Consider the following 25,843-nt stretch of genomic DNA (forward strand, 5'->3'; position numbering starts at 1 on the left):
CTAAGAAGAGCCTTTGCAACCCAGACCAGAAATGGCAATGGCAGGTGTAGAGCCACTAGCCTGAAATCAGCAACTCATTATAGACAGAATGTGGGTCCTTTGTTGCCTGTCTTCTGTGTCAGTGGCCTGCATGATAATGTGGCTAACTGGATCATCAAATTTGCAAATGACACCGTGGTTGGGGGTGTAGTGGACAGTGACCCAGATTCAGTTCTCACTGCTGTCTGTAAGGAGTTTGTGTGTTCTTCTCGTGACTATGTGGGTTTCCTCCCAGAGTTGAAAGGTGTACTGGTTGGAGGTTAACTGGTTGTTGTAAATTGTCCTGTGATTAGGCTGGGGTTAAATTGGCATCACTGGGCAGTGTAGCTTGACAGGCCGGAAAGGCTTACTCCACACTGTATCTCCATAAAGGAAAAAATAATCAACTACTTTTACCTGCAGGGGCAAAATGTCAGCGCCAATATTTTTAATATTGATTGTGTATATAATCTTTGTTTTACTTGATTCTTCTACTTTGTGCTTAAAGGTACACTGAGATGAATAACAGCCAGAGTGATACCATTAATGGGTGTCCCTGGGTTTACAAACTTCTCTTTATCTGTAATCTCTTGAAGGAGGCTAGCATGGGTGGGAAGTTGGTTTTTAACGTTCAGTCCTAATTGCTGTTGAAAAGATTGAGAAGCTAAAAAGAAGAGAAGCCTTGCTGACCCATTGTAGTGTTGTGGTATAGAAACTACCACTGTGCTGCTGTGAGAACAGCTCCACTGCTGTAAATAGACCTGTTAGACCTGTTCCATGTCTGGAGGTACAAGATATGCAGGTATCTGACTACCCGAGCGTAGCGTGTGTGTGTGTGTGTGTGTGTGTGTGTGTGTGTGTGTGTGTGTGTGCGCGTGTGTGTGTATATATATATATCTGGTTTGTCACAAGACTTATACAGCATAAATTAATACAACTAGTTTTCCACCAGTTATCAAGTGTCCATTTACACAAATCCCATTCTATTGCCACTGCTGACCATAGACTGTATCACTAATCTATGAGATAGGAGTGATTTAGGATGCCCATTTAAACAACCAACTACACCATGTTTTTTGGGATGAGGAAGGAAACCATAGTACCCAGGGAACTCGTAGTCAGAGGGAGAACATGCAAATTCCACACAGACAGCATAAAAGATCAGATTGAACTCAGCTTGCTGGAACTGGAATGTTACAATTCCACTAGCCATTTTGTGTGTGTGTGTGTAAGAATGCTCATCTGTATAGCTTGTGTGGAAGTGCAGAGAGAACTTAGTGTTACCTGTACATTCTTGACCTAATGTGGCAAGGTTGGCATCATAAATAAAGAACAGCATTTTCCCTGAGTCAAAGCAGAAAATGCTGGAAACACTCAGCATATCAATGATCCACTGTGGAAAGTGAAATGAAGTTTATATTTCTGATTGAAGTTCCATTGACAGACGTTGCCTAAATGTTAAAACTGTTCCTGTTTCCACAGATATTACCCGATCTGCTGAGTGTTTCCAGAATTTTATTTTTGTTTCAGATTTCCAGCATCTGAAACTTTTTGGCTATCACTTTACTCCTGAGTAGATGTGAGGCATGTGGAAGGAACTAGCAGATCAGCATTGCCAGTTGTACACATTCACTTCAATCAGCCAAACAGGAACTTAAAATCCTGCAACTCACTCAAAATGCTAGGGGAACTCAGTAGGTCAGGCAGCACTCTGCAAATATCCTTGTGTCAGATTGGATTCTGGCACCATCTTGTGGACAGAAAAATATAATCCTGATAAAATACAAAGATTCAAAGTATACTTGTTATCAAAATGTGGGTGCAGTCTACAGTCCAGAGATTTGTCTTCCCACAGACAGCCATGAAACAAAGAAAACCATTCAAAAAAAAAATCAAACACCCAAAGTGCAGAAAAAGAACAAATCATGCAAACGGCAAAAAAAAACAAGCAAAAAGCAGAATATAAACACCAGACCACATGGTTATCTAGAATCCGTGCTGAGTCCTGCTCAGTTCAGTTTAACTCAGTGTTGTACCTTTGTTGTCTGCAGGACACTGAACCGGTCTGTCTCAATCAAAATTGCACAGAAATAGTAGCAAACAAAGGAGTGACCAGAAACACAAAATGTGAATTACAGAGTTCAAACCACAGACCGAAGGCATCAATGATACATTAGAATGGGAGGATATTTGACTGTTTATTAATAGATACACTGTAATTATTGCCTCTTATCAACGAGGGAATTTATTATGTAGACTGCTTTGAGATGCTCGTTGTAATGAGAAATATAAATCCAATTACCTTCCTCTTTATTTCCTAACCCCTGCGTAGAGATCTGACCAAATGCAGGTAAGTAGGACTAATGTGATTAGTTGTAGATAGGTACAATGGACATGCTGGTTGAAGGGCTTGTTTCTATGTCGTATGACTTTGATTCTTAATCACTCAAGTGTGTGTGTGTGGGCACGCGCGTGCGTGTGCATCAGGTAGTTGTAAATGCATGATGCAATGTGGCAAAAAAAATTCCCAAATCCAAAATCCTACAGTAGTTTCGAGCTTGCCTCCTCCAGTCTAATTCTAGTACAGTGGAATGATTAAGTTGTCTTTTAAGCTCCAATTCTTTCCAATAGCATATGTTTGCTTCTGATTTAGGTTTGTAATTTCTTCTTTGAGGAAATTTCTTCTAATTTAGAATCAGAATCAGGTTTAATATCATTGGAATAAGTCATGAAATTTGTTGATCTTGTCTGAAAGGCAGATGTTTCCTATTGCTATTTGGACAACTGGGCAAACCTGCCTTGCCATTGTTACCATGGCCCTTTGCTCATGTACAATGATTGTAGGGAAGTGTATGGTCATGCACTTTGGTAGAAGGAGTAAAGGTGCAGACTGCTTTCCAAATGGGGAGCAAATTCAGAAATCACAGGTGCAAAGGGGCTTGGGAGTCCTCGTGCAGGATTCCCCGAAGGTTAACATGCAGGTTGAGTCAGTGGTAAGGAATGCAAGTGCAATATTAACATTCATTTTAAGAGTAGAATATAAAAGCAAGGGTGCAATGATGAGGCTATATATGGCATTGGTCGACTACACATGGGGAATTGTGATCTAAGCCCTTGTCTAAGAAAGTATGTGCTGACATTGGAGAGGTTTCAGAGGTGGTTCACAAGAGTGATTGTGGGAATGAAAGGGTCAACACATTCGATTGCTCTGGGCCTGTACTCACTGGAGTTCAGAACATTGGGGGTGGGGGCAGGGATCTCACTGAAATCTATTGAATATTGAAAAACCTAGATCGAGTGAACATGGGGTAGTCGAGTTCCAGAGGGCACAGCCACAGTATAGAAGGACGTCCCTTTAGAACAGAGATGAGGAGGAATTTCTTTGGCTAGAGGGTGGTGAATCTGTGGAATTCATTGCCACAGATGGCTGCAGAGGCCATGTCTTTGGGTGTATTTAAAGCAGAGGTTGATAGGTCTTGATCAGTAGGGGTGTCAAAGGTTACGGAGAGAAGGCAGAAGAAAGGGATTGAGAGGGACAATAAATCAGCCGTGATGAAAAGACAGAGCAGGCTTGATGGTTTGAATAGCCTAATGCTGCTCCAATGTCTTGTTGTATTTGTAGTCTTGTGTTGTTTACCCCTGCTTTTCTCTTCCAGACCGATGTGAAGGACTGGTTCGTGGGCCGCAGTAATACGCAAGGAATAGACCTGAACAGAAATTTCCCTGATCTTGACAGGATAGTTTACATCTATGAACAGGAAGGAGGCCCCAACAACCATCTTCTGAAAAACATGAAGCTCTCTGTGGATAGAAACACAAAGGTAAGGGTTATCGACAGGTCCCTGAGTCAAAACAGCATAATTCTCTGCTACTGAGTAACTGCACGCTGTTCACAGACAAAGTAGATCTAATAACTCCAAAAGCAGCTCATGACCAGGTGCCACTTGTGGCCAGCTCTGTTTCTGAACTTGTAGACCATTGGAGCCTTGTCAATACTTTCAGGAAAACCGTATACAAGTTTCTATTTGCCTGATCCATTCTGGCTTGTGTTTCTTCTACCTATTTGGACATGTGTTTTTGAAGAGTATTCTCTTGCAAGTATTTTTGCTATGCTCTGAAATTGTGGGTTCCATAAGACATGGGAGCAGAATTAGGCCATTTGGCCCATCAAGTCTGCTCCCTCGTTCAATCATGGCTGATTCTGTTTTTCTCTCCTCCAGTTCCCGACCTTCTCCCTGTAACCTTTGATACCATGTCCAATCAAGAACCTATCAATCTCTGCCTTAAATACCCCCAACGACCTGGCCTCCATAAATGCATATGGCAACAAATTCCATAAATTCCCCACCCTTTGGCTAAAGAAAGTTCTCTGCATCTCTGTTTTGAAAGGGCGCTCCCCTATCCTGAGGCTGTGCCCTCTTGTCCTAGACTCTCCCACCATGGGAAACATCCTTTCCACATCTACTCTGCCTAGGCCTTTCAACATTTGAAAGGTTTCAATGAGATCCCCCCTCATCCTTCTGAATATATTGTTTGATTAAGTTCTAGTGTGGCCTGGTGCTTTTCAAGCTAGTAAGGATCAATAACACCCAAGCCCTCCTTTACCCTCAGTCAGTAAATGCTTATCATGGCTTCAGTAGCTGTAGCTTGGCTTTCTGGCACTTTAATGCACAGGCTACTATATCTATTATAAGAACTGAAGTGAAAGGACCGTTTTACTCTGGGGAGGGGTAGGTGGGGTTTGGAACTATCAATAATGGAACCTATAGGTGTCTTGTAACTCCAAAAACTAATTGAAAGAAAACCACGGGAGCCCGGAAATTGTGTCTACTTTGTTTTACTTCAGTGAGGCACTCTAATATTATGATGTAGCGTAATGATGTAGGCTGTTCATGTACTTGTACATATAGTCTGCAATGAATTATGTAAACAACAAAGGATGCTTCATCAAACAATATATTTACAATATTACTTAAATATTACTGAAATATTAAATACAAACTGCTTTGCTATAATCTTCAACTCAATATAGAACGCATCTCAATAGACAGTATACTATATAATACAACTACCACATAGACATCCTCAGCATTGTAAAATATAAATTCCCCCATTCATGCCTGAAGATTTAATCGCTGTAGAGAATTTCTTACTCTTTTGGGATATTGTCTTTCCTGACAAGGTTGATGGGTGGAGGTCACTCTGCACAGACTCGTGGCTGTGAAACAATCTCAGGTTCTGGGGTCTGCTCCATGCTGGTTGTGGGAGTTGACTCTGGGACTGCAGGAAGTGGTTCTGACATGCTGGCACCCTGAACAGTGCATGGCAAACTACTCAATCTGCTGACCTATCCCAGGCCTCCAGGCAAAGTTTTGAACTAACAATTCCATTTTGACCATGCCTCAATGACTGCCATGTAGCTCCTCCAACACTTTGGCTCTCGGCTTGGATGGTACAATAGTTCTCAATCTCCACATAAAGCAACATCTGTCAAGGGCGAGTTTATCCAAGCGCAGGTAAAAATGAGGGAACTATGCTTATTAATCAAATAATCATCATTCTGCTAGAAATTGAGGCATAGATTGCGAAGACAAACTGATAATGTTAAACTTGTGTGAATCCTTGATTAAACTTCACTTAGAAAAATGAACTTTTCCAGTTCTTGTGTCTGCTAAGATAAACACCAAATATGATTCTTAGCTTTAGTTCAGAGCAGAACCCAAAGAAAATGAGACTCTTTAAATGAAGATGGGATCTGATTGAAGTGTTCGAAGTTCAGAAAAATTTCTCAGATAAATACAAAATGAGAAATGTGGTAACCAGTTCGCATAGAATACAGACAATAAAGAAAAGACCAAGGAGTTGGGTAGAAGAGGGTGGGAAGGAGAAGGGAATTTCTTTATGGTTATGTTATAGAGCACTATTTTAGAGATGGCAATTGAATATTTGAAAAGTAAAACTTTGGGAGAGTCCAGGTAAACAATAGACAGTGGACACGGGTGATCATGTGAAACAGACAGCTTCCTCTGTGCTGAAACTCCATTGTTATCTGTTCCATGGTTTCAATCTGTTACCTTTCTCCAGTGCCTAAAACTGGACAGGGTTAATGACATTTTTGGGATCACTCCAATGGGTGGTGATTTGGAAGAGCTGTTATAAGATGTATCTGATGAAATGGGGATTGTGGAACTTTGGTATTTGGTAATATTCAGAATATATTTATCAAATAGTTCCGTCTGCCAGTCTTATGTGAAACAGACTCTATGCCAACTGGTATCTATCACCTTCCTCATCAGATTCCGGTATCTGCAGCTTCCGTCTCTCCACTTATCACTTTCCAGCCCCTGTCTCTACTTCCACCTTCCCTCTCTGCACTTGGTTCCATTGCCCTGTTTTTCTGTATTCCTATCTATCTGTTAACGTCACCCCCCAGTTGTCTGTTAACGTCACCCACCCCTTCCTCTACCAGGGTGCATCTGCACCTTACCTCCCTCCTCACTTGTTCCTACTTATTGCTTGGCAGCTCCTGCCTCACGCCTCCCTCTCAACCTTTTATACAGACTATCTTCTCCCTACACCCCTCTCTACTCTCTCGGTCCTGATGCAAGGTCTCAGCCTAAAGTGTCAACCATTCTCTCTGCCTCCACAGATATTGCCCGACCCTCTGACTTCCTCCGGCAGTTTATCTTTTTACATCCTAAATTTGTATTTGTCTTTTCAATGAACAACTCTTACTGGTTTAATGGTAGTCCTGCAGCTTGTAAATGTACCCTGACTTATTCAGTGAAGGAGTTTTGCCACATGATGGGCTGTTTCCTCTGCTAGTATATATCACTCTTCAGGTTGTCTGGTTGATCCCTCTGTGCATGTTCATGTTGTCTAAAACCTTTCAAACAGACCCTTCATTGGTTCATCCAGAATGAATATGATGAACACAAAACTACTGTTCAACTATTCTAAGTAACCACAAATAGTCAATGTCTTGTGATAGATTTTGGATTATTTACAGTCTTGAGGTTGCTTGGATATTGTTTGTAATAACCAAACAACATGGAAGTCTATTTTGCTCCTTCTGTGGAAACTGGGCCTTCCGTCAGTGGCATTGTGCTCTCAAGTGGTGCTTCTGCCGGTCTGTGTGTACCCAGTGGGTTTATGAAAGGTAATTTGCTGCACTTAATGAGCAGCAGTTGGGAAAATCAAAACTAACGCAACGTGCTTGATGAGAAAGTGTCTGTGGGTTACTGCTTGTATTGTGGTAACTTGCTCATGGAACATAATGTTCTGTCTTTATTTCTGGCTTTAGGCTACACAGGTCAATAGTGCGTGATTTACAAATTAACTAGTTGTACTGTTGATGAATGCACATGTCTGGAAAGAGACTTTGCCCTGCAGTTTTATGATAATGTTTGACGTGATGTTATCGAGGGTTGTGTCAATGGAGCTAACAATGTATTTGAATTTACTCCAGCAAATCCAGTAGGTGGGGTGTTTGCACTTTGTTGAAACTCCAGATGCATTTAATCTGCACCTCTACAAACATTGGATTGGTACAGAAATGACTAATGTGGCTCCTGAACAAGGTTGACAAATGCATTTGAAAAGTGCTTTTAAAACAAAGAAAAGGTTTTGCACAGTGTTGTAGTCAAAAGCTGGCAGGCAACATTGTGCAACATAACTCACCACTCACACCCCTCCTCACATCGAAGTGGAAACTGCAGCCAGTTTCAAATGCCTAACCGTGCACATCTGTTAATTCCAGAACACATCCTCCATGATCAAGGCAGCTCCCCAACGCCTCTGCTTTCTGAGGAGACTGAAGTGAGCTGGTCTATGCACATAAGTACTTACCACCTTCTACAGTTGTGCAGTGTTGAGCAGCCTAACCTGCTGTGTCTCTGAAACAGTGCTACAGTTTTTAAATTTATTTTACATTTATTATGTTTTTTCTTTTTTTTCCCCATTGTGTTCTTTATGTTTATTGTGTTTGTTTATGCTGTATTGGATCTAGAGTAATAATAATCTCATTCTCCTTTACACCTGTGCACTAAAGTGTGACAGTAAGTGATTTTGGATCTTGAATAAGACTCTGCAGATCCTGTACTCTGGAGGAACCCGGTGTCAGGCAGCATCTGTGGAGGCAGAGGGATGATTGGTGTTTCAGTTTAAGACCCTGCGTCAGGGCTGAGAGTGTAGAGAGGAGATATCAGTATAACGAGGTGAGGGAGGGGATAGGCAGGGGGGTTAGTAGGCGGGAGTTGAAACCAGGTGAACCAACTTCTAGTGCCCTCCCCTCTCTACACCATCAGTGATGGTGCAGGGTCTCGAACATCCACCTACTTCCACAGATACTGCTTGACCCACTGAGTTTCTCCAGCAGTTTGTTTTCTTTTGCAACAGGCAGCTTTGTGAACCTAAGTAAATGGAATTGCAAGCAGGAAATCACTGGGTTAGGAAATAATAAAACCAAAATCGGGTACTGTTTGAAATTGTATAAAGATTTTGAGCAACAAATCCAAACTCTTTGTAGTTAATGCCTTGGGTACAAAAGTCTTCATGTCCAAGTTCACGGTGGGCATGAACATACTCTACATGCCAAGATCTATTGTAATTGTCTGAAGCATGAAAAATATTATTTCTGCAGCTTGCTCCTGAGACGAAAGCTGTAATTTACTGGATCATGGACATTCCATTTGTGCTGTCTGCAAATCTTCACGGTGGTGATGTTGTCGCAAATTATCCTTATGATGAGACTCGAACAGGTAAGCATGAACTCCGTTAAAAAATAAAGTTGACACATACACTAAGCATAAAATGAAAGCAGAGTACAGGCACTGTGTTACTTTTTGGTGAGCACTGTTATGATCAGATTCAAGACTGAACATGGTGGATACAAAAAGGCAAGATAGGAGGCAGAAATCCAGTTGTGGTTTTGCAGGGCAGTAAGTAAGCTAACCCATTATGGGTGTGACGAAGCTCCAGCATAATTATCTACTTCAATGCAAATTTCCTTCTGTGGCCAAATATAAAGTTGATGTGTAAACAATTCTACAGTACCTATAACTTAATTTGTTTTTCATTTGGTTAAAGTTGTGTTTTTTGAAATAACCTTTTCAAATATCTAGCAACACACATAAAAATTGCTGGTTAACACAGCAGGCCGGGTAGCATCTATAGAAAGAGGTACAGTTGACGTTTCGGGCTGAGACCCTTCGTCAGGACTAACTGAAAGAAGAGCTGGTAAGAGATTTGAAAGTGGGAGGGGGAAGGGGAGATCAGAAATGATAGGAGAAGACAGGAGGGGGAGGGATGGAGCTAAGGGTTGGAAAGTTGATTGGAAAAGGGATATGAGAGGATCATGGGACTGGAAGCCTAGGGAGAAAGAAGGCGGGGGGAGGAGCCCAGAGGATGGGCAAGGAATATAGTGAGAGGGACAGAGGAAGAAAAAGGAGAGAGAAAAATAATTAATAATAATAAAAAATAAGTAACGGATGGGGTATGAAGGGGAGGTGGGGCATTAACGGAAGTTAGAGAAGTCAATGTTCATGCCATCTGGTTGGAGGCTACTCAGACAGAATATAAGGTGTTGTACCTCCAACCTGAGTGTGGCTTCATCTTTACAGTAGAGGAGGCCGTGGATAGACATATCAGAATGGGAATGGGACGTGGAATTAAAATGTGTGGCCACTGGGAGATCCTGCTTTCTTTGGCGGACAGAGCGTAGGTGTTCAGTGAAACGGTCTCCCAGTCTGCGTCGGGTCTCGCCAATATATAGAAGGCCGCATCGGGAGCACCAGACGCAGTATATCACCTCCAGCCGACTCACAGGTGAAGTATCGCCTCACCTGGAAGGACTGTCTGGGGCCCTGAATGGTGGTGAGGGAGGAAGTGTAAGGGCATATGTAGCACTTGTTCTGCTTACAAGGATAAGTGCCAGGAGAGAGATCGGTGGGGAGGGATGGGGGGGGACGAATGGACAAGAGAGTCGCGTAGAGAGCGATCCATGCGGAAAGTGGGGGGGGGGAGGGAAAGATGTGCTTGGTGGTGGGATCCTGTTGGAGGTGGCGGAAGTTACGGAGAATAATATGTTGGACTCGGAGGCTGGTGGGGTGGTAGGTGAGGACCAGGGGAACCCTATTCCCAGTGGGGTGGGGGGAGGATGGGGTGAGAGCGGATGTGCGTGAAATGGGAGAGATGCGTTTAAGAGCAGAGTTGATGGTGGAGGAAGGGAAGCCCCTTTCTTTAAAAAAGGGAAGACATCTCCCTCGTCCTGGAATGAAAAGCCTCATCCTGCGAGCAGATGCAGCAGAGATGGAGGAATTGCGAGAAGAGGATGGCATTTTTGCAAGAGACAGGGTGAGAAGAGGAATAGTCCAGGTAGCTGTGAGAGTCCGTAGGCTTATAGTAGACATCAGTAGATAAGCTGTCTCCAGAGACAGAGACAGATAAAATCAGATGTGGAACTCTAGTTATCCATTTGCAACCAATAATGGAAACCCATAATGGAAATAAATATTGGGCAGGAGGTGTTTCACTAAGCCTGACAATAAAAGCAATGGTATATGCCATCTAGTAACCCGCGGCTACACTGCCAACTCATAATAGAAGTCAAGGTTCTTGTCTTTTGGTGAATCTTGCAGTGTGGTATGTACAGGAGTACAGGAGGTCACATGACTGCCCTTTGATTTTGCCTATAACATAGGCATTAAAGGCACACCATCAAAAACTTGTTTCTTCAGCATCAACTCTCGATTTCCTTTCACTGTCAGCTGTTTAGGTCCATCTTTCAGGTGAGATGGATGCATGTACACCACCTGCATTCAGTGTTCAATGATGTGGCCTTCTCTACGTCAATGAAGCAAAGTGTACACTAGGAGAACCTGCCCTCTGTCTCCAATGTCATCTTGAGCTTCCTGACATCTTGAAGCATGGCACTTTAACTTCTCTTCCCATCCCCACACAAACCTGCAGGTGTTTTCCATCAGTCTTCACAGTGGAAGCAGGAGGTCAGAATTGAGCGAGTGTCAGGGGCAGAAGTGAGTGCAGTTCCTATTACTAAGGAGAGGGTGCTTGGGAAACTGAAACATATGAAGATTGATAAGTCACCTGGACCAGATGGACTGTACCCCAAGGTTCTGAAAAAGGTAGCTGAAGAGATTGTGGAGGCATTGGTAATGATCTTTCAAGAATCACTAGATACTGAAATGGTTCTGGAGAACTGGAAAGTTGCAGATTCACTCCACTCTTTAAGAAGGGTGGAAGGCAGAAGAAGAGAAATTATAGACCAGTTAGCCTGACTTCTGTGGTTGGGAAAATGTTGGAGTGCATTACTAAGGATGAGTTTTTGGGGTACTTGGAGGCACATGGTAAAATAAGGCGATTTCCTTAAGGGTAAATCTTGCCTGACAAATCGGTTGGAATTCTTTGAGGAAATAACAGGCAGGATAGACAGAGGAGAATCAGTGGATGTTGTGTATTGTGGTAAAGAAAGCCTTTGACAAGGTGCTGCACATGAGACTCTTTAACAAAGTAATAGCCAGTGGTATTACAGGAGAGATACTGCCATGGACAGAAGATTGGCTGAATGGCAGGAGACAGAGAGTGGGAATGAAGGGAGCCTTCCCTGGTTGGCTGCCAGTGACGAGTGTTCTGCAGGGGTTGGTGTTGGGATTGCTTCATTTCAGATTATATGTCATTGATTTGGTTGACTGAATCGTGGCTTTGTGGCCAAGTTTACAGATGATACAAAGATAGATGGAGTGGCAAGTAGTATTGAGGAAGCAGGACTTAACAGGTTGAGAGAAAGGGCAAAGGAAGGGCAGATGGAATATAGTGTAGGGAAGTGCACTTTGGTAGATAAATAAAAGCACTTCTCAAGGGGGAGAAAATTCAAAAATCAGAGATGAAAAGGGACCGGGGAGTCCTCGTGCAGGATTTCCTAAAGGTTAACTTGCAGGTTGAGTCAGTGTTAAGGAAGGCAGATGAAATGTCAGCATTCATTATTATGAGAGGAGGAGATGACAAGAGCCAGGATGTAATGCTGAAGCATTATAAGGCATTGGTTAGACGGCACTTGGAGTATTGTGAGCAGATTTGGGCCCTCTTGTCTAAGAAAAGATGTGCTGGCACTGGAGAGGTTTACAAGAATGATCCCAGGAATGAAAGGGTTAAAATGGAGGGTTAAGAAGGGTTAAGGCGGTTGGCTCACAAATAGGGAAAGCTTGGAGACAGTGTGAGAGGGAGGATAGGCAGGTGATAGAGAATGGATGCGCTCAGACCGATGGTTTGAGATGTGTCTATTTTAAGGCAAGAAGCATCATGAACAAAACGCAACAGTACTGGGAGCGATGATGTTGTGGCCATTACAGAAACTTGGATGGCTCAGGGGCAGGAATGGTTAACTTCGACTGCCAGGCTTTAGGTATTTCAGAAAGGACAGGGAGGGAAGCAAAAGAGGTGGGGGCATGGCACTGCTGATCAGAGATAGTGTCATGGCTGCAGAAAAGGAGGAAGTCATGGAGGGATTGTCTACGGAGTCTCTGTGGGTGGGAGTTAGGAACAGGAAGGGGTCAATGACTCTGCTGGGTGTTTTTATAGACCACCCAATGGTAGCAGGGACATTGAGGAGCAGATAGGGAGACATTCTGGAAAGGTGTAATAGTAACAGGGTTGTCATGGTGGGAGATTTTAATTTCCAAAATATCGATTGGCATCTCCCAAGAGCAAGGGTTTCAGGTGGGTGGAGTTTGTTAGGTGTGTTCAGGAAGGTTTCCTGACACAATATGTAGATAAGCCTACAAGAGGAGAGGCTGTACTTGATCTAGTATTGGGAAATGAACCTGGTCAGGTGTCAGATATCTCAGTGGGAGAGCATTTTGGAGATACTGATCACAATTCTATCTCCTTTACCATAGCATTGGAGAGGAATAGGAACAGATAAGTTAGGAAAGCATTTAATTGGAGTAATGGGAAATATGAAGCTTTCAGGCAGGAACTTGGAAGCATAAATTGGGACAGATGATCTCAGGGAAATGTGCAGAAGAAATGTAGCAAATGTTCAATAGGGTCTTTTAACAGACTCCTGGATAGGTCAATGGAGCATAGGAAAATAGAGGGTTATGGGTAACTCTAGGTAATTCCTAAAGTAAGTACATGTTCGGCACTGCATTGTGGGCCGAAGGGCCTGTATGGTGCTGAGGGTTTTCTATACTAGGTGCATTTGATAACTCTGGGCCGGTACTCACTGGAGTTTAGAATGAGGGGGGATCTTATTGAAAATTTTTGATTATTGAATGGCCTAGATAGAGTGGATATGGGGAGGATGTTTCCTGTTGTGGATGAGTCTAGGAACAGAGGTACAGTTTTGGATAAGAGGGCTGTCCATTTAGAAGAGAGATAAGGAATTCCTATAGCCAGAGAGTAATGGATCTGTGGAATGGATTGCCAGAGGCAGCTGTGGAGGCCAAATATATTAAAGCGGAGATTGATAGGTTCTTGATTAATCAGGGCATCAAAGCTTACTGGAGAAGGCAGGGGAATGGGATTGAGAGGGATAATAAATCAGCCATGATGGAATGACAGAGCAGACTTAATGGGCTAAATGGCCTAATTCTGCTTCTCTGTGTTGTGGTCTTGTGGTCCAAACCTGTCTGTTGATGGCCATAGTGTGGCCTAACACAAAGTTAAAAATAGATTTAGCTTTATTTGTCACATGTACATTGAAACATAAAAACTTACAGTGAAATGCGTGGTTTGCATCAACGACCAACACCGTTGTTGATGCAAATGATGTATGTGCTGGGGGCAACCCTCAAGATCAGCATGTTTCTGACAACAACGTAGCACATCCACGGTGTACTAACCCTGACCCGTCCACCTTTACTAACCCTGACCCATCCACGGTGTACTAACCCTGACCCGTCCACCTTTACTAACCCTGACCCGTCCACGGTGTACTAACCCTGACCCGTCCACCTTTACTAACCCTGACCCGTCCACGGTGTACTAACCCTGACCATTCCACGGTGTACTAACCCTGACCCGTCCACCTTTACTAAGCCTGACCCGTCCACAGTGTACTAACCCTGACCATTCCACGGTGTACTAACCCTGACCCGTCCACCTTTACTAACCCTGACAAGTCCACGGTGTACTAACCCTGACCCGTCCACCTTTACTAACCCTGACCCGTCCACGGTGTACTAACCCTGACACGTCCACCTTTACTAACCCTGACCCATCTACGGTGTACTAACCCTGACCCGTCCACCTTTACTAACCCTGACCCGTCCACGGTGTACTAACCCTGACCCATCCACCTTTACTAACCCTGACCCGTCCACCTTTACTAACCCTGACCCGTCCACAGTGTACTAACCCTGACCATTCCACGGTGTACTAACCCTGACCCGTCCACCTTTACTAACCCTGACAAGTCCACGGTGTACTAACCCTGACCCATCCACCTTTACTAACCCTGACCCATCCACGGTGTACTAACCATGACCCGTCCACGATGTACTAACCATGACCCGTCCACCTTTACTAACCCTGACACGTCCACCTTTACTAACCCTGACCATTCCACGGTGTACTAACCCTGACCCGTCCACCTTTACTAAGCCCGACCCGTCCACGGTGTACTAACCTTGACCCGTCCACGGTGTACTAAATCTGACCATCCCATGGTGTACTAACCCTGACCCGTCCACGGTGTACTAACCATGACCCGTCCACCTTTACTAACCCTGACCCGTCCACGGTGTACTAACTCTGACCATTCCACGGTGTACTAACTCTGACCATTCCACGGTGTACCAACCCTGACCCGTCCACGGTGTACCAACCCTGACCCGTCCACGGTGTACTAACCCTGACCCGTCCACCTTTACTAACCCTGACCCATCCACGGTGTACTAACCCTGACCCATCCACCTTTACTAACCCTGACCCATCCACGGTGTACTAACCATGACCCGTCCACGATGTACTAACCATGACCCGTCCACCTTTACTAACCCTGACCCGTCCACCTTTACTAACCCTGACCATTCCACGGTGTACTAACCCTGACCCGTCCACCTTTACTAAGCCCGACCCGTCCACGGTGTACTAACCTTGACCCGTCCACGGTGTACTAACCTTGACCCGTCCACGGTGTACTAAATCTGACCATCCCATGGTGTACTAACCCTGACCCGTCCACGGTGTACTAACCATGACCCGTCCACCTTTACTAACCCTGACCCGTCCACGGTGTACTAACTCTGACCATTCCACGGTGTACCAACCCTGACCCGTCCACGGTGTACCAACCCTGACCCGTCCACGGTGTACTAACCCTGACCCGTCCACCTTTACTAACCCTGACCCGTCCACCTTTACTAACCTTGACCAGTCCACGGTGTACCAACCCTGACCCGTCCACTTTTACTAACCCTGACCCGTCCACCTTTACTAACCCTGACCCGTCCACGGTGTACCAACCCTGACCCGTCCACGGTGTACCAACCATGACCCGTCCATGGTGTACCAACCCTGACCCGTCCACGGTGTACTAACCCTGACCATTCCACGGTGTACCAACCCTGACCCGTCCACGGTACACCAACTCCGACCCGTCTACGGGGTACTAACCCTGACCATTCCACGGTGTACCAACCCTGACCATTCCACAGTGTACCAACCCTGACCCGTCCACGGTACACCAACTCTGACCCGTCTACGGGGTACTAACCCTGCCCCGTCCACCTTTACTAACCCTGACTCGTCTACCTGTGCTAACCCTGACCCGTCCACGGTGTACTAACCCTGACCCGTCCACCTGTACTAACCCTGACCCTTCACGGTGTACTATCCCTGACCCGTCCACGGTGTACTAACCCTGACCCATCCACCTGTACTAACCCTGACCCGTCCTCCTGTACTAACCCTGACCCGTCCACGGTGTACTAACCCTGACCCGTCCACCTGTATTAACCCTGACCCTTCACGGTGTACTAACCCTGACCCGTCCACGGTGTACTAACCCTGACCCATCCACCTGTACTAACCCTGACCCGTCCTCCTGTACTAACCCTGACCCGTCCACGGTGTACTAACCCTGACCCGTCCAGCTGTACTAACCCTGACCCGTCCACGGTGTACTAACCCTGATGTGTCTATGGTGTGCTAACCCTGACCCGTCCACCTTTAACCTTGACCCATCCACCTTTACTAACCCTGACCCGTCCATGATGTACCAACCATGACCCGTCCACGGTGTACTAACCCTGACGTGTCCACGGTGTACTAACCCTGATCCGTCCAGGGTGTACTAACCCTGATCTGTCCACCTTTAACCCTGACCCATCCACCTTTATCAACCCTGACCCGTCCACGAGCACTAACACTGAGCCGTCCACCTTTAATAACCCTGATCCGTCCACCTTTACTAACCCTGACCCGTCCACCTTTACTAACCCTGACCGGACCACGGTGTACTAACCCTGACCCGTCCACGGTGTACTAACCCTGACCCGTCCGCAGTGTACTAACCCTGACCCGTCCACCTTTACTAACCCTGACCGGACCACAGTGTACTAACCCTGACCCGTCCACGGTGTACTAACCCTGACCCGTCCACGGTGTAATAACCCTGACCCGTCCACGGTGTACCAACCCTGACCATTCCACGGTGTACTAACCCTGACGTGTCCACGGTGTACTAACCCTGACCATTCCACGGTGTACTAACCCTGACCCGTCCGCAGTGTACTAACCCTGACCCGTCCACCTTTACTAACCCTGACCGGACCACGGTGTACTAACCCTGACCCATCCACGGTGTACTAACCCTGACCCGTCCACGGTGTAATAACCCTGACCCGTCCACGGTGTACCAACCCTGACCATTCCACGGTGTACTAACCCTGACGTGTCCACGGTGTACTAACCCTGACCCGTCCACCTTTACAAACCCTGACCCGTCCACCTTTAGTAACCCTGACCCGTACACGTTTACTAACCCTGACCGGACCACGGTGAACTAACCCTGATCCGTCCACCTTTACTAACCCTGACCCGTCCACAGTGTACTAACCCTGACCCGTCCACCTTTACTAACCCTGACCGGACCACGGTGTACTAACCCTGACCCGTCGACGGTGTACTAACCCTGACCCGACCACCTTTAGTAACCCTGACCCGTCCACGATGTACTAACCCTGACCCGTCCACCTTTATTAACCCTGACCCGTCCACCTTTACCAACCCTGACCCGTTCACGGTGTACTAACCCTGACCCGTCCACCTTTATTAACCCTGACCCGTTCACCTTTACCAACCCTGACCCGTCCACGGTGTACTAACCCTGACCCGACCACCTTTAGTAACCCTGACCCGTCCATGGTGTAGTAACCCTGACCCGTCCACAGTATACTAACCCTGGCCTGTCCACCTTTACTAACCCTGACCGGACCACGGTGTACTCACCCTGGCCCGTCCACCTTTACTAACCCTGACCCGTCTACCTTTACTAACCCTGATCCGTCCACCTTTACCAACCGTGACCCGTCCACCTTTACTAACCCTGAACCGTCCAGGGTGTACTAACGCTAACCGTCCACCTTTACTAACCCTGACCCGTCTACCTTTACTAACGCTGACCCGTCCACCTTTACCAACCGTGACCCGTCCACCTTTACTAACCCTGACCCGTCCACGGTGTACTAACCCTGACCCGTCCACCTTTACTAACCCTGACCCGTCCACCTTTACCAACCCTGACCCATCCAAGACATGCTAACCCTGACCTGTCCACGGTGTATTAACCCTGACCTGTCCACCTGTACTAACCCTGACGTGTCCACGGTGTACTAACCGTGACGTGTCCACGGTGTACTAACCCTGATCCGTCCAGGGTGTACTAATCCTGATCCGTCCAGGGTGTACTGACCCTGATCCGTCCACCTTTAACCCTGACACGTCCACGACATATTAACCCTGACCTGTCCTCCTTCACTAACCCTGACCCGTCCACGTTTACTAACCCTGACCCGTCCACGGTGTACTAACCCTGACCCGTCCACCTTTACTAACCCTGACCCGTCCAGCTTTACCAACCCTGACCCATCCAAGACATACTAACCCTGACGTGTCCACGGTGTACTAACCCTGATCCGTCCAGGGTGTACTAACCCTGATCCATCCACCTTTAACCCTGACCCGTCCACGATGTACTAACCCTGACCCGTCCACCTTTACTAAACCTGACCCGTCCACGGTGTACTAACCCTGACCCGTCCACGGTGTACTAACCCTGACCCATTCACCTTTACTAACCCTGACCGGACCACGGAGTACTAACGCTGACCCATCCACGGTGTACTAACCCTGACCCGTCCACCTTTACTAACCCTGACCCGTCCACGGTGTACTAACCCTGACCCGTCCACGGTGTACTAACTCTGACTCGTCCACCTTTACTAAACCTGACCCGTCCACCTTTACCAAACCTGACCCGTCCACCTTTACCAACCCTGACCTGTCCACCTTTACTAACCCCAACCCATCCACTGTTTACTAACCCTGACTGTCCACGGTGTACTAACCCTGACCCGTCCACCTTTAACCCTGACCCGTCCACGACATACTAACCCTGACCCGTGCACCTTTACTAACGCTGACCCGTCCACGGTGTACTAACCCTGACCCGACCACCTTTAGTAACCCTGACCCATCCACGGTGTACTAACCCTGAACCGTCTACCTTTACTAACCCTGACCCCTCCACGGTGTACTAACCCTGATCTGTCCACAGTGTACTAACCCTGACCCGTCCACGACGTACTAACCCTGACCCGTCCACGGTGTACTAACCCTGGCCCGTCCACCTTTACTAACCCTGACCCGTCCACCTTTACTAACCCTGACCAGACCACCTTTACTAACCCTGACCGGACCACGGTGTACTAACCCTGACCCGTCCACCTTTAACCCTGACCCGTCCACGACGTACTAACCCTGACCCGTGCACCTTTACTAATGCTGACCCGTCCACGGTCTACTAACCCTGACCCGTCCACCTTTAACCCTGACCCGTCCACGACGTACTAACCCTGACCCGTGCACCTTTACTAATGCTGACCCGTCCACGGTCTACTAACCCTGACCCGTCCACCTTTACTAACCCTGACCCGACCACCTTTAGTAACCCTGACCCGTCCACGGTGTAGTAACCCTGGCCTGTCCACCTTTACTAATCCTGACCGGACCACAGTGTACTAACCCTGACCCGTCCACCTTTACTAACCCTGACCCGTCTACCTTTACTAAGCCTGACCTGTCCACTTTGCCAACCGTGACTCGTCCACCTTTACTAACGCTGACCCGTCCACCTTTAGTAACCCTGACCCGTCCACCTTTACTAACCCTGACCCGTCCACGGTGTACTAACCCTGACCCCTCCACCTTTAGTAACCCTGACCCGTCAACTTTTACTAACCCTGACCCATCCACGGTGTACTAACTCTGACCCGTCCACCTTTAACCCTGACCCGTCCACGATGTACCAACCCTGATCATTCCACAGTGTACTAACCCTGACCGGTCCACCTGTACTAACCCTGACCCGTCACGGTGTACTAACCCTGACCCGTCCACGGTGTACTAACTCTGACCCGTCCACCTGTACTAACCCTGACCCGTCCACGGTGTACTAACCCTGACCCGTCCACCTGTACTAACCCTGACGTGTCCACGGTGTACTAACCCTGACGTGTCTATGGTGTGCTAACCCTGACCCGTCCACGTTTACTAACCCTGACCCGTCCACGGTGTACTAACCCTGACCCGTCCACCTTTAACCCTGACCCGTCTACCTTTACTAACCCTGACCCGTCCACCTTTACCAACCGTGACCCGTCCACCTTTACTAACCCTGACCCGTCCACGGTGTACTAACGCTGACCCGTCCACCTGTACTAACCCTGACCCGTCCACGGTGTACTAACTCTGACCCGTCCACTTGTACTAACCCTGACCATTCCACGGTGTACTAACTCTGACCCATCCACCTGTACTAACCCTGACCTGTCCACGGTGTACTAACTCTGACCCATCCACCTGTACTAACCCTGACCCGTCCACGGTGTACTAACCCTGACCCGTCCATTGTACTAACCCTGACCCGTCAACGGTGTACTAACCCTGACGTGTTCACGGTGTACTAACCCTGACGTGTTTATGGTGTGCTAACCCTGACCCGTCCACCTTTAACCCTGACCCGTCCATGGTGTACTAACCCTGACCCGTCCACAGTGTACTAATCCTGACGTGTCCACGGTGTACTAACCCTGACCCGTCCACCTGTGCTAACCCTGACCCGTCAACGGTGTACTAACCCTGACGTGTTCACGATGTACTAACCCTGACGTGTCTATGGTGTGCTAACCCTGACCCGTCCACCTTTAACCCTGACCTGTCCACGTTTACTAACCCTGACCCGTCCACGGTGTACTAACCCTGACCCGTCCACCTTTACTAACCCTGACCCACCACGACGTACTAACCCTGACCCGTCCACGGTGTAGTAACCCTGACCCGTCCACAGTGTACTAACCCTGGCCTGTCCACCTTTACTAACTCTGACCGGACCACAGTGTACTAACCCTGACCCATCTACCTTTACTAACCCTGACACTTCCACACTTACTAACCCTGATCCGCCCACGGTGTACTAACCCTGACCCGTCCACCTTTACTAACCCTGACCCGTCCACGGTGTACTAACCCTGACTCGTCCACCTTTACTAACCTTGACCCGTCCACCTTTACCAACCCTGTCCCATCCAAGACATACTAACCCTGACCCGTCCACGGTGTATTAACCCTGACCCGTCCACCTGTACTAACCCTGACGTGTCCACGGTGTACTAACCCTGACGTGTCTATGGTGTGCTAACCCTGACCCGTCCACCTTTAACCCTGACCCGTCCACATTTACTAACCCTGACCCGTCCACGACGTACTAACCCTGACCCGTCCACGGTGTACTAACCCTGACCCGTCCACCTTTACTAACTCTGACCGGACCACAGTGTACTAACCCTGACCTGTCCACGGTGTACTAACCCTGACCCGTCCCCCTTTACTAACCCTGACCGGACCACGGTGTACTAACCCTGATCCGTCCAGGGTGTACTAATCCTGATCCGTCCAGGGTGTACTAACCCTGATCCGTCCACCTTTAACCCTGACCCGTCCACGACATATTAACCCTGACCCGTCCACCTTCACTAACCCTGACCCGTCAAAGTTTACTAACCCTGACCCGTCCACCTTTAACCCTGACCCGTCCACCTTTACTAACCTTTACTAACCCTATGTTCGTGCCCGGGTGAACATTGAAAAGGAATACGCACAGTCCACGGCGACCGTAGAGGTGTTCCGGGACCGTTGGGCTCCGCAGGGTGTAAATGCCATCATTGATGAGGATGGCAATATATTGGTTTAAGATGGATTGTCTGTTTGTAGTGTAGTAAATATGTTAGTCACTGGGTTTGTAAATATTGTATAGCACTGACATTTGTAATAAAGAATTTTGTATAAAAAAAAACCAAAAAAAAAAAAAAACCCTGACCCGTCCACCTTTACCAACCCTGACCCATCCAAGACATACTAACCCTGGCCCGTCCACGGTGTATTAACCCTGACCCGTCCACCTGTACTAACCCTGACGTGTCCACGGTGTACTAACCCTGACGTGTCCATGGTGTACTAACCCTGACCCGTCCAGGGTGTACTAACCCTGACCCATCCACCTTTACTAACCCTGACCGGACCATGGAGTACTAACGCTGACCCATCCACGGTGTACTAACCCTGACCCGTCCACCTTTACTAACCCTGACCCGTCCAAGGTGTACTAACCCTGACCCGTCCACGGTATACTAACCCTGACCGGTCCACCTTTAACCCTGACCTGTCCACGACGTACTAACCCTGACCCGACCACCTTTAGTAACCCTGACCCGTCCACGGTGTACTAACCATGACCCGTCCACGGTGTACTAAACCTGACCCGTCCACCTTTACTAACCCTGACCCGTCCACCTTTAGTAACCCTGACCCGTCCACGGTGTACTAACCATGACCCGTCCACGGTGTACTAACCCTGACCCGTCCACCTTTACTAACCCTGACCCAACTACCTTTACTAACCCTGACCCGTCCACCTTTATCAACCCTGACCCGACCACCTTCAGTAACCCTACCCGTCCACGGTGTACTAACCATGACCCGTCCACGGTGTACTAACCCTGACCCGTCCACCTTTACTAACCCTGACCGGACCACGGTGTACTAACCCTGACCCGTCCACGGTGTACTAACCCTGACCCGTCCACCTTTAGTAACCCTGACCCGTCCACGATGTACTAACCCTGACCCGTCCACCTTTATTAACCCTGACCCGTCCACCTTTACTAACCCTGACCCAACTACCTTTACTAACCCTGACCCGTCCACGGTGTACTAACCCTGACCCGTCCACCTTTACTAACCCTGACCGGACCACGGTGTACTAACCCTGATCCGTCCAGGGTGTACTAACCCTGATCCGTCCAGGGTATACTAATCCTGATCCATCCAGGGTGTACTAACCCTGATCCGTCCAGGGTGTACTAACCCTGATCCGTCCACCTTTAACCCTGACCCGTCCACGACATATTAACCCTGACCCGTCCACCTTCACTAACCCTGACCCGTCGACGTTTACTAACCCTGACCTGTCCACGGTGTACTAACCCTGACCCGTCCACGGTGTACTAACCCTGACCCGTCCACCTTTACTAACCCTGACCGGACCACGGTGTACTAACCCTGATCCGTCCAGGGTGTACTAATCCTGATCCGTCCAGGGTGTACTAACCCTGATCCGTCCAGGGTATACTAATCCTGATCCATCCAGGGTGTACTAACCCTGATCCGTCCAGGGTGTACTAACCCTGATCCGTCCACCTTTAACCCTGACCCGTCCACGACATATTAACCCTGACCCGTCCACCTTCACTAACCCTGACCCGTCGACGTTTACTAACCCTGACCTGTCCACGGTGTACTAACCCTGACCCGTCCACCTTTAACCCTGACCCATCCAAGACATACTAACCCTGGCCCGTCCACGGTGTATTAACCCTGACCCGTCCACCTGTACTAACCCTGACTTGTCCACGGTGTACTAACCCTGACGTATCCATGGTGTACTAACCCTGACCCGTCCACGACGTACTAACCCTGACCCGTCCACGGTGTACTAACCCTGGCCCGTCCACCTTTACTAACCCTGACCCGTCCACCTTTACTAACCCTGACCAGACCACCTTTACTAACCCTGACCAGACCACCTTTACTAACCCTGACCGGACCACGGTGTACTAACCCTGACCCGTCCACCTTTAACCCTGACCGGTCTACCTGTAACCCTGGCCCGTCCACGACGTACTAACCCTGACCCATCCACCTTTACTAACGCTGACCTTTCCACCTTTACTAACCCTGACCATTCCACGGTGTACTAACCCTGACCCGACCACCTTTAGTAACCCTGACCCGTCCACGACGTACTAACCCTGACCCGTCCACGACGTACTAACCCTGACCTGACCACCTTTACTAACCCTGACCCGTCCACCTTTACCAACCCTGACCCGTCCACCTTTACTAACCCTGACCTGTCCACGGTGTACTAACCCTGACCCGTCCACCTTTACTAACCCTGACCCGACCACCTTTAGTAACCCTGACCCGTCCACTGTGTACTAACCCTGACCCGTCCACGGTGTACTAACCCTGACCTGTCCACCTTTACTAACCCTGACCGGACCACGGTGTACTAACCCTGACCTGTCCACCTTTACTAACCCTGACCGGACCACGGTGTACTAACCCTGACCCGTCCACCTTTACTAACCCTGACCCGTCCATCTTTACCAACCCTGCTCCGTCCACGGTGTACTAATGCTGACCCGTCCATCTTTACTAACCCTGACCCGTCCACGGTGTACTAACCCTGAACCGTCCACCTTTACTAACCCTGACCCGTCCACCTTTAACCCTGACCCGTCCACGACGTACTAACCCTGACCCGTCCACGGTGTACTAACCCTGACCCGTCCACCTTTACTAACCCTGACCGGACCACAGTGTACTAACTCTGACCCGTCCACCTTTAACCCTGACCTGTCCACGACGTACTAACCCTGACCTGTCCACCTTTACTAACCCTGACCCGTCCACCTTTACTAACCCTGACCCCTCCACGGTGTACTAACCCTGACGCGTCCACCTTTACTAACCCTGACGCGTCCACCTTTACTAACCCTGACCCGTCCACGGTGTACTTACCCTGACCCGTCCACCTTTACTAACCCTGACCATTCCACGGTGTACTAACTCTGACCCGTCCACGATGCGCTAACCCTGACCCATCCACCTTTACCAACCCTGACCCATACACCTTTACTAACCCTGACCCGTCCACCTTTGCAATGTGGGATGCAACTGGAGCACTGGGAAGAAACCCACATGGTCAGGGAGAGAACGTAGTAACTCCTTACCGACAGCGACACCAGTTGCCAATGTCATGGCATTACATTACATTACATTACATTACATTACATGGCATTACCTGCTGCGCTGAACAATGTCTCATGTTCTTGACTGCGGATGCTGGAATCTGGAGCACCAAACATTCTGCAGGTAGAGCTACTCCTGGCCATACATTCCTGATGCAGTGTTTTGACCCAAAACATCGACAGTTTATTTCCTCCCACCAATATTGCTCAACTCACCGATTTCCTCCACAAAATCAGCTGTAACGTCTCAGGTCCCTTGGGTAACCTACAGCCAAATGATGTGAACATTGTATTTTATTTTTTCTGGTAACCCACACCCCCTCTGTTCCTTCTACCCAAGCTTTCTCTCCCTTTTTTCCATCCCTTCTCTCTTTGTTACCAAGATTTGCTACACAACCCCTCCAGGCTCCATCTGACCATCATCTATATACAGGTGGCAGGGCACCCCTGCTCAAAATTTCTGTTACTGTGAATAGCTAAGCGAGTAAAAGATGAACTGATTTCCAAAAGGCATAAAGTTAAAGATGATACATTTCTTTCATATTTTAAACAAGAAAACCTTTTAATTTCCATCTTTTACAGTTTCAAAATAACAAAAAAGGAAAAGGGCCTGAAGCAAAAGTTTGGGCACCCTGCATGACAGTGCTTAGTAACACCCCCTTTTGGCAAGTATCACAGCTTGTAAACACTTTTTGTAGCCAGATAGGAGTCTTTCAATTCTTGTTTGGGGGATTTTCGCCTATTCTTCCTTGCAAAAGGCTTCTAGATCTGTGGGATTCTTGGTCCGTCTTGCATGCACTGCTCTTTTGAGGTCTATCCACAGATTCTCGATGATGTTTAGGTTGGGGGACTGTGAGGGCCATGCCAAAACCTTCAGCTTGCGCCTCTTGAGGTAGTCCATTGTGGATTTTGAGGTGTCTTTAGGATCATTATCCTGTTGTAAAGGCGATCCCCTTTTCATCGTTGGCTTTTTTACAGATGGTGTGATGTTTGCTTCCAGAATTTGCTGGTATTTAATTGAATTCATTCTTCCCTCTACCAATAAATGTTCCCCATGCCACTGGCTGCAACACAAGCCCAAAGCATAATCGATCCATTGCTCATTGCAGCCAAAAAGTTCTATTTTAACTTCATCAGTCCACAAGACTTGTTTCCAAAATGTATCAAGCTTGTTTAGATGTTCTTTTGAACCTTTTGAATAGAACTTTTTGGCT

General features: G+C 47.8%; 1 protein-coding gene across 1 annotated transcript in view; it reads left to right on the forward strand.

Moving 5' to 3' along the window:
- cpe (carboxypeptidase E) overlaps positions 1-25,843 on the forward strand; it is an 82,500-nt gene that overhangs the window by 39,387 nt on the left and 17,270 nt on the right. The window contains exons 3-4 of the mRNA XM_063047315.1: positions 3,675-3,839; positions 8,660-8,777. Coding sequence (XP_062903385.1) covers positions 3,675-3,839; positions 8,660-8,777 — 283 coding nt within the window. The remainder of the gene's footprint in view (positions 1-3,674; positions 3,840-8,659; positions 8,778-25,843) is intronic.

Source organism: Mobula hypostoma, chromosome 4, assembly GCF_963921235.1.
Source record: "Mobula hypostoma chromosome 4, sMobHyp1.1, whole genome shotgun sequence".
In the NCBI taxonomy this organism is placed as follows: domain Eukaryota; kingdom Metazoa; phylum Chordata; class Chondrichthyes; order Myliobatiformes; family Myliobatidae; genus Mobula; species Mobula hypostoma.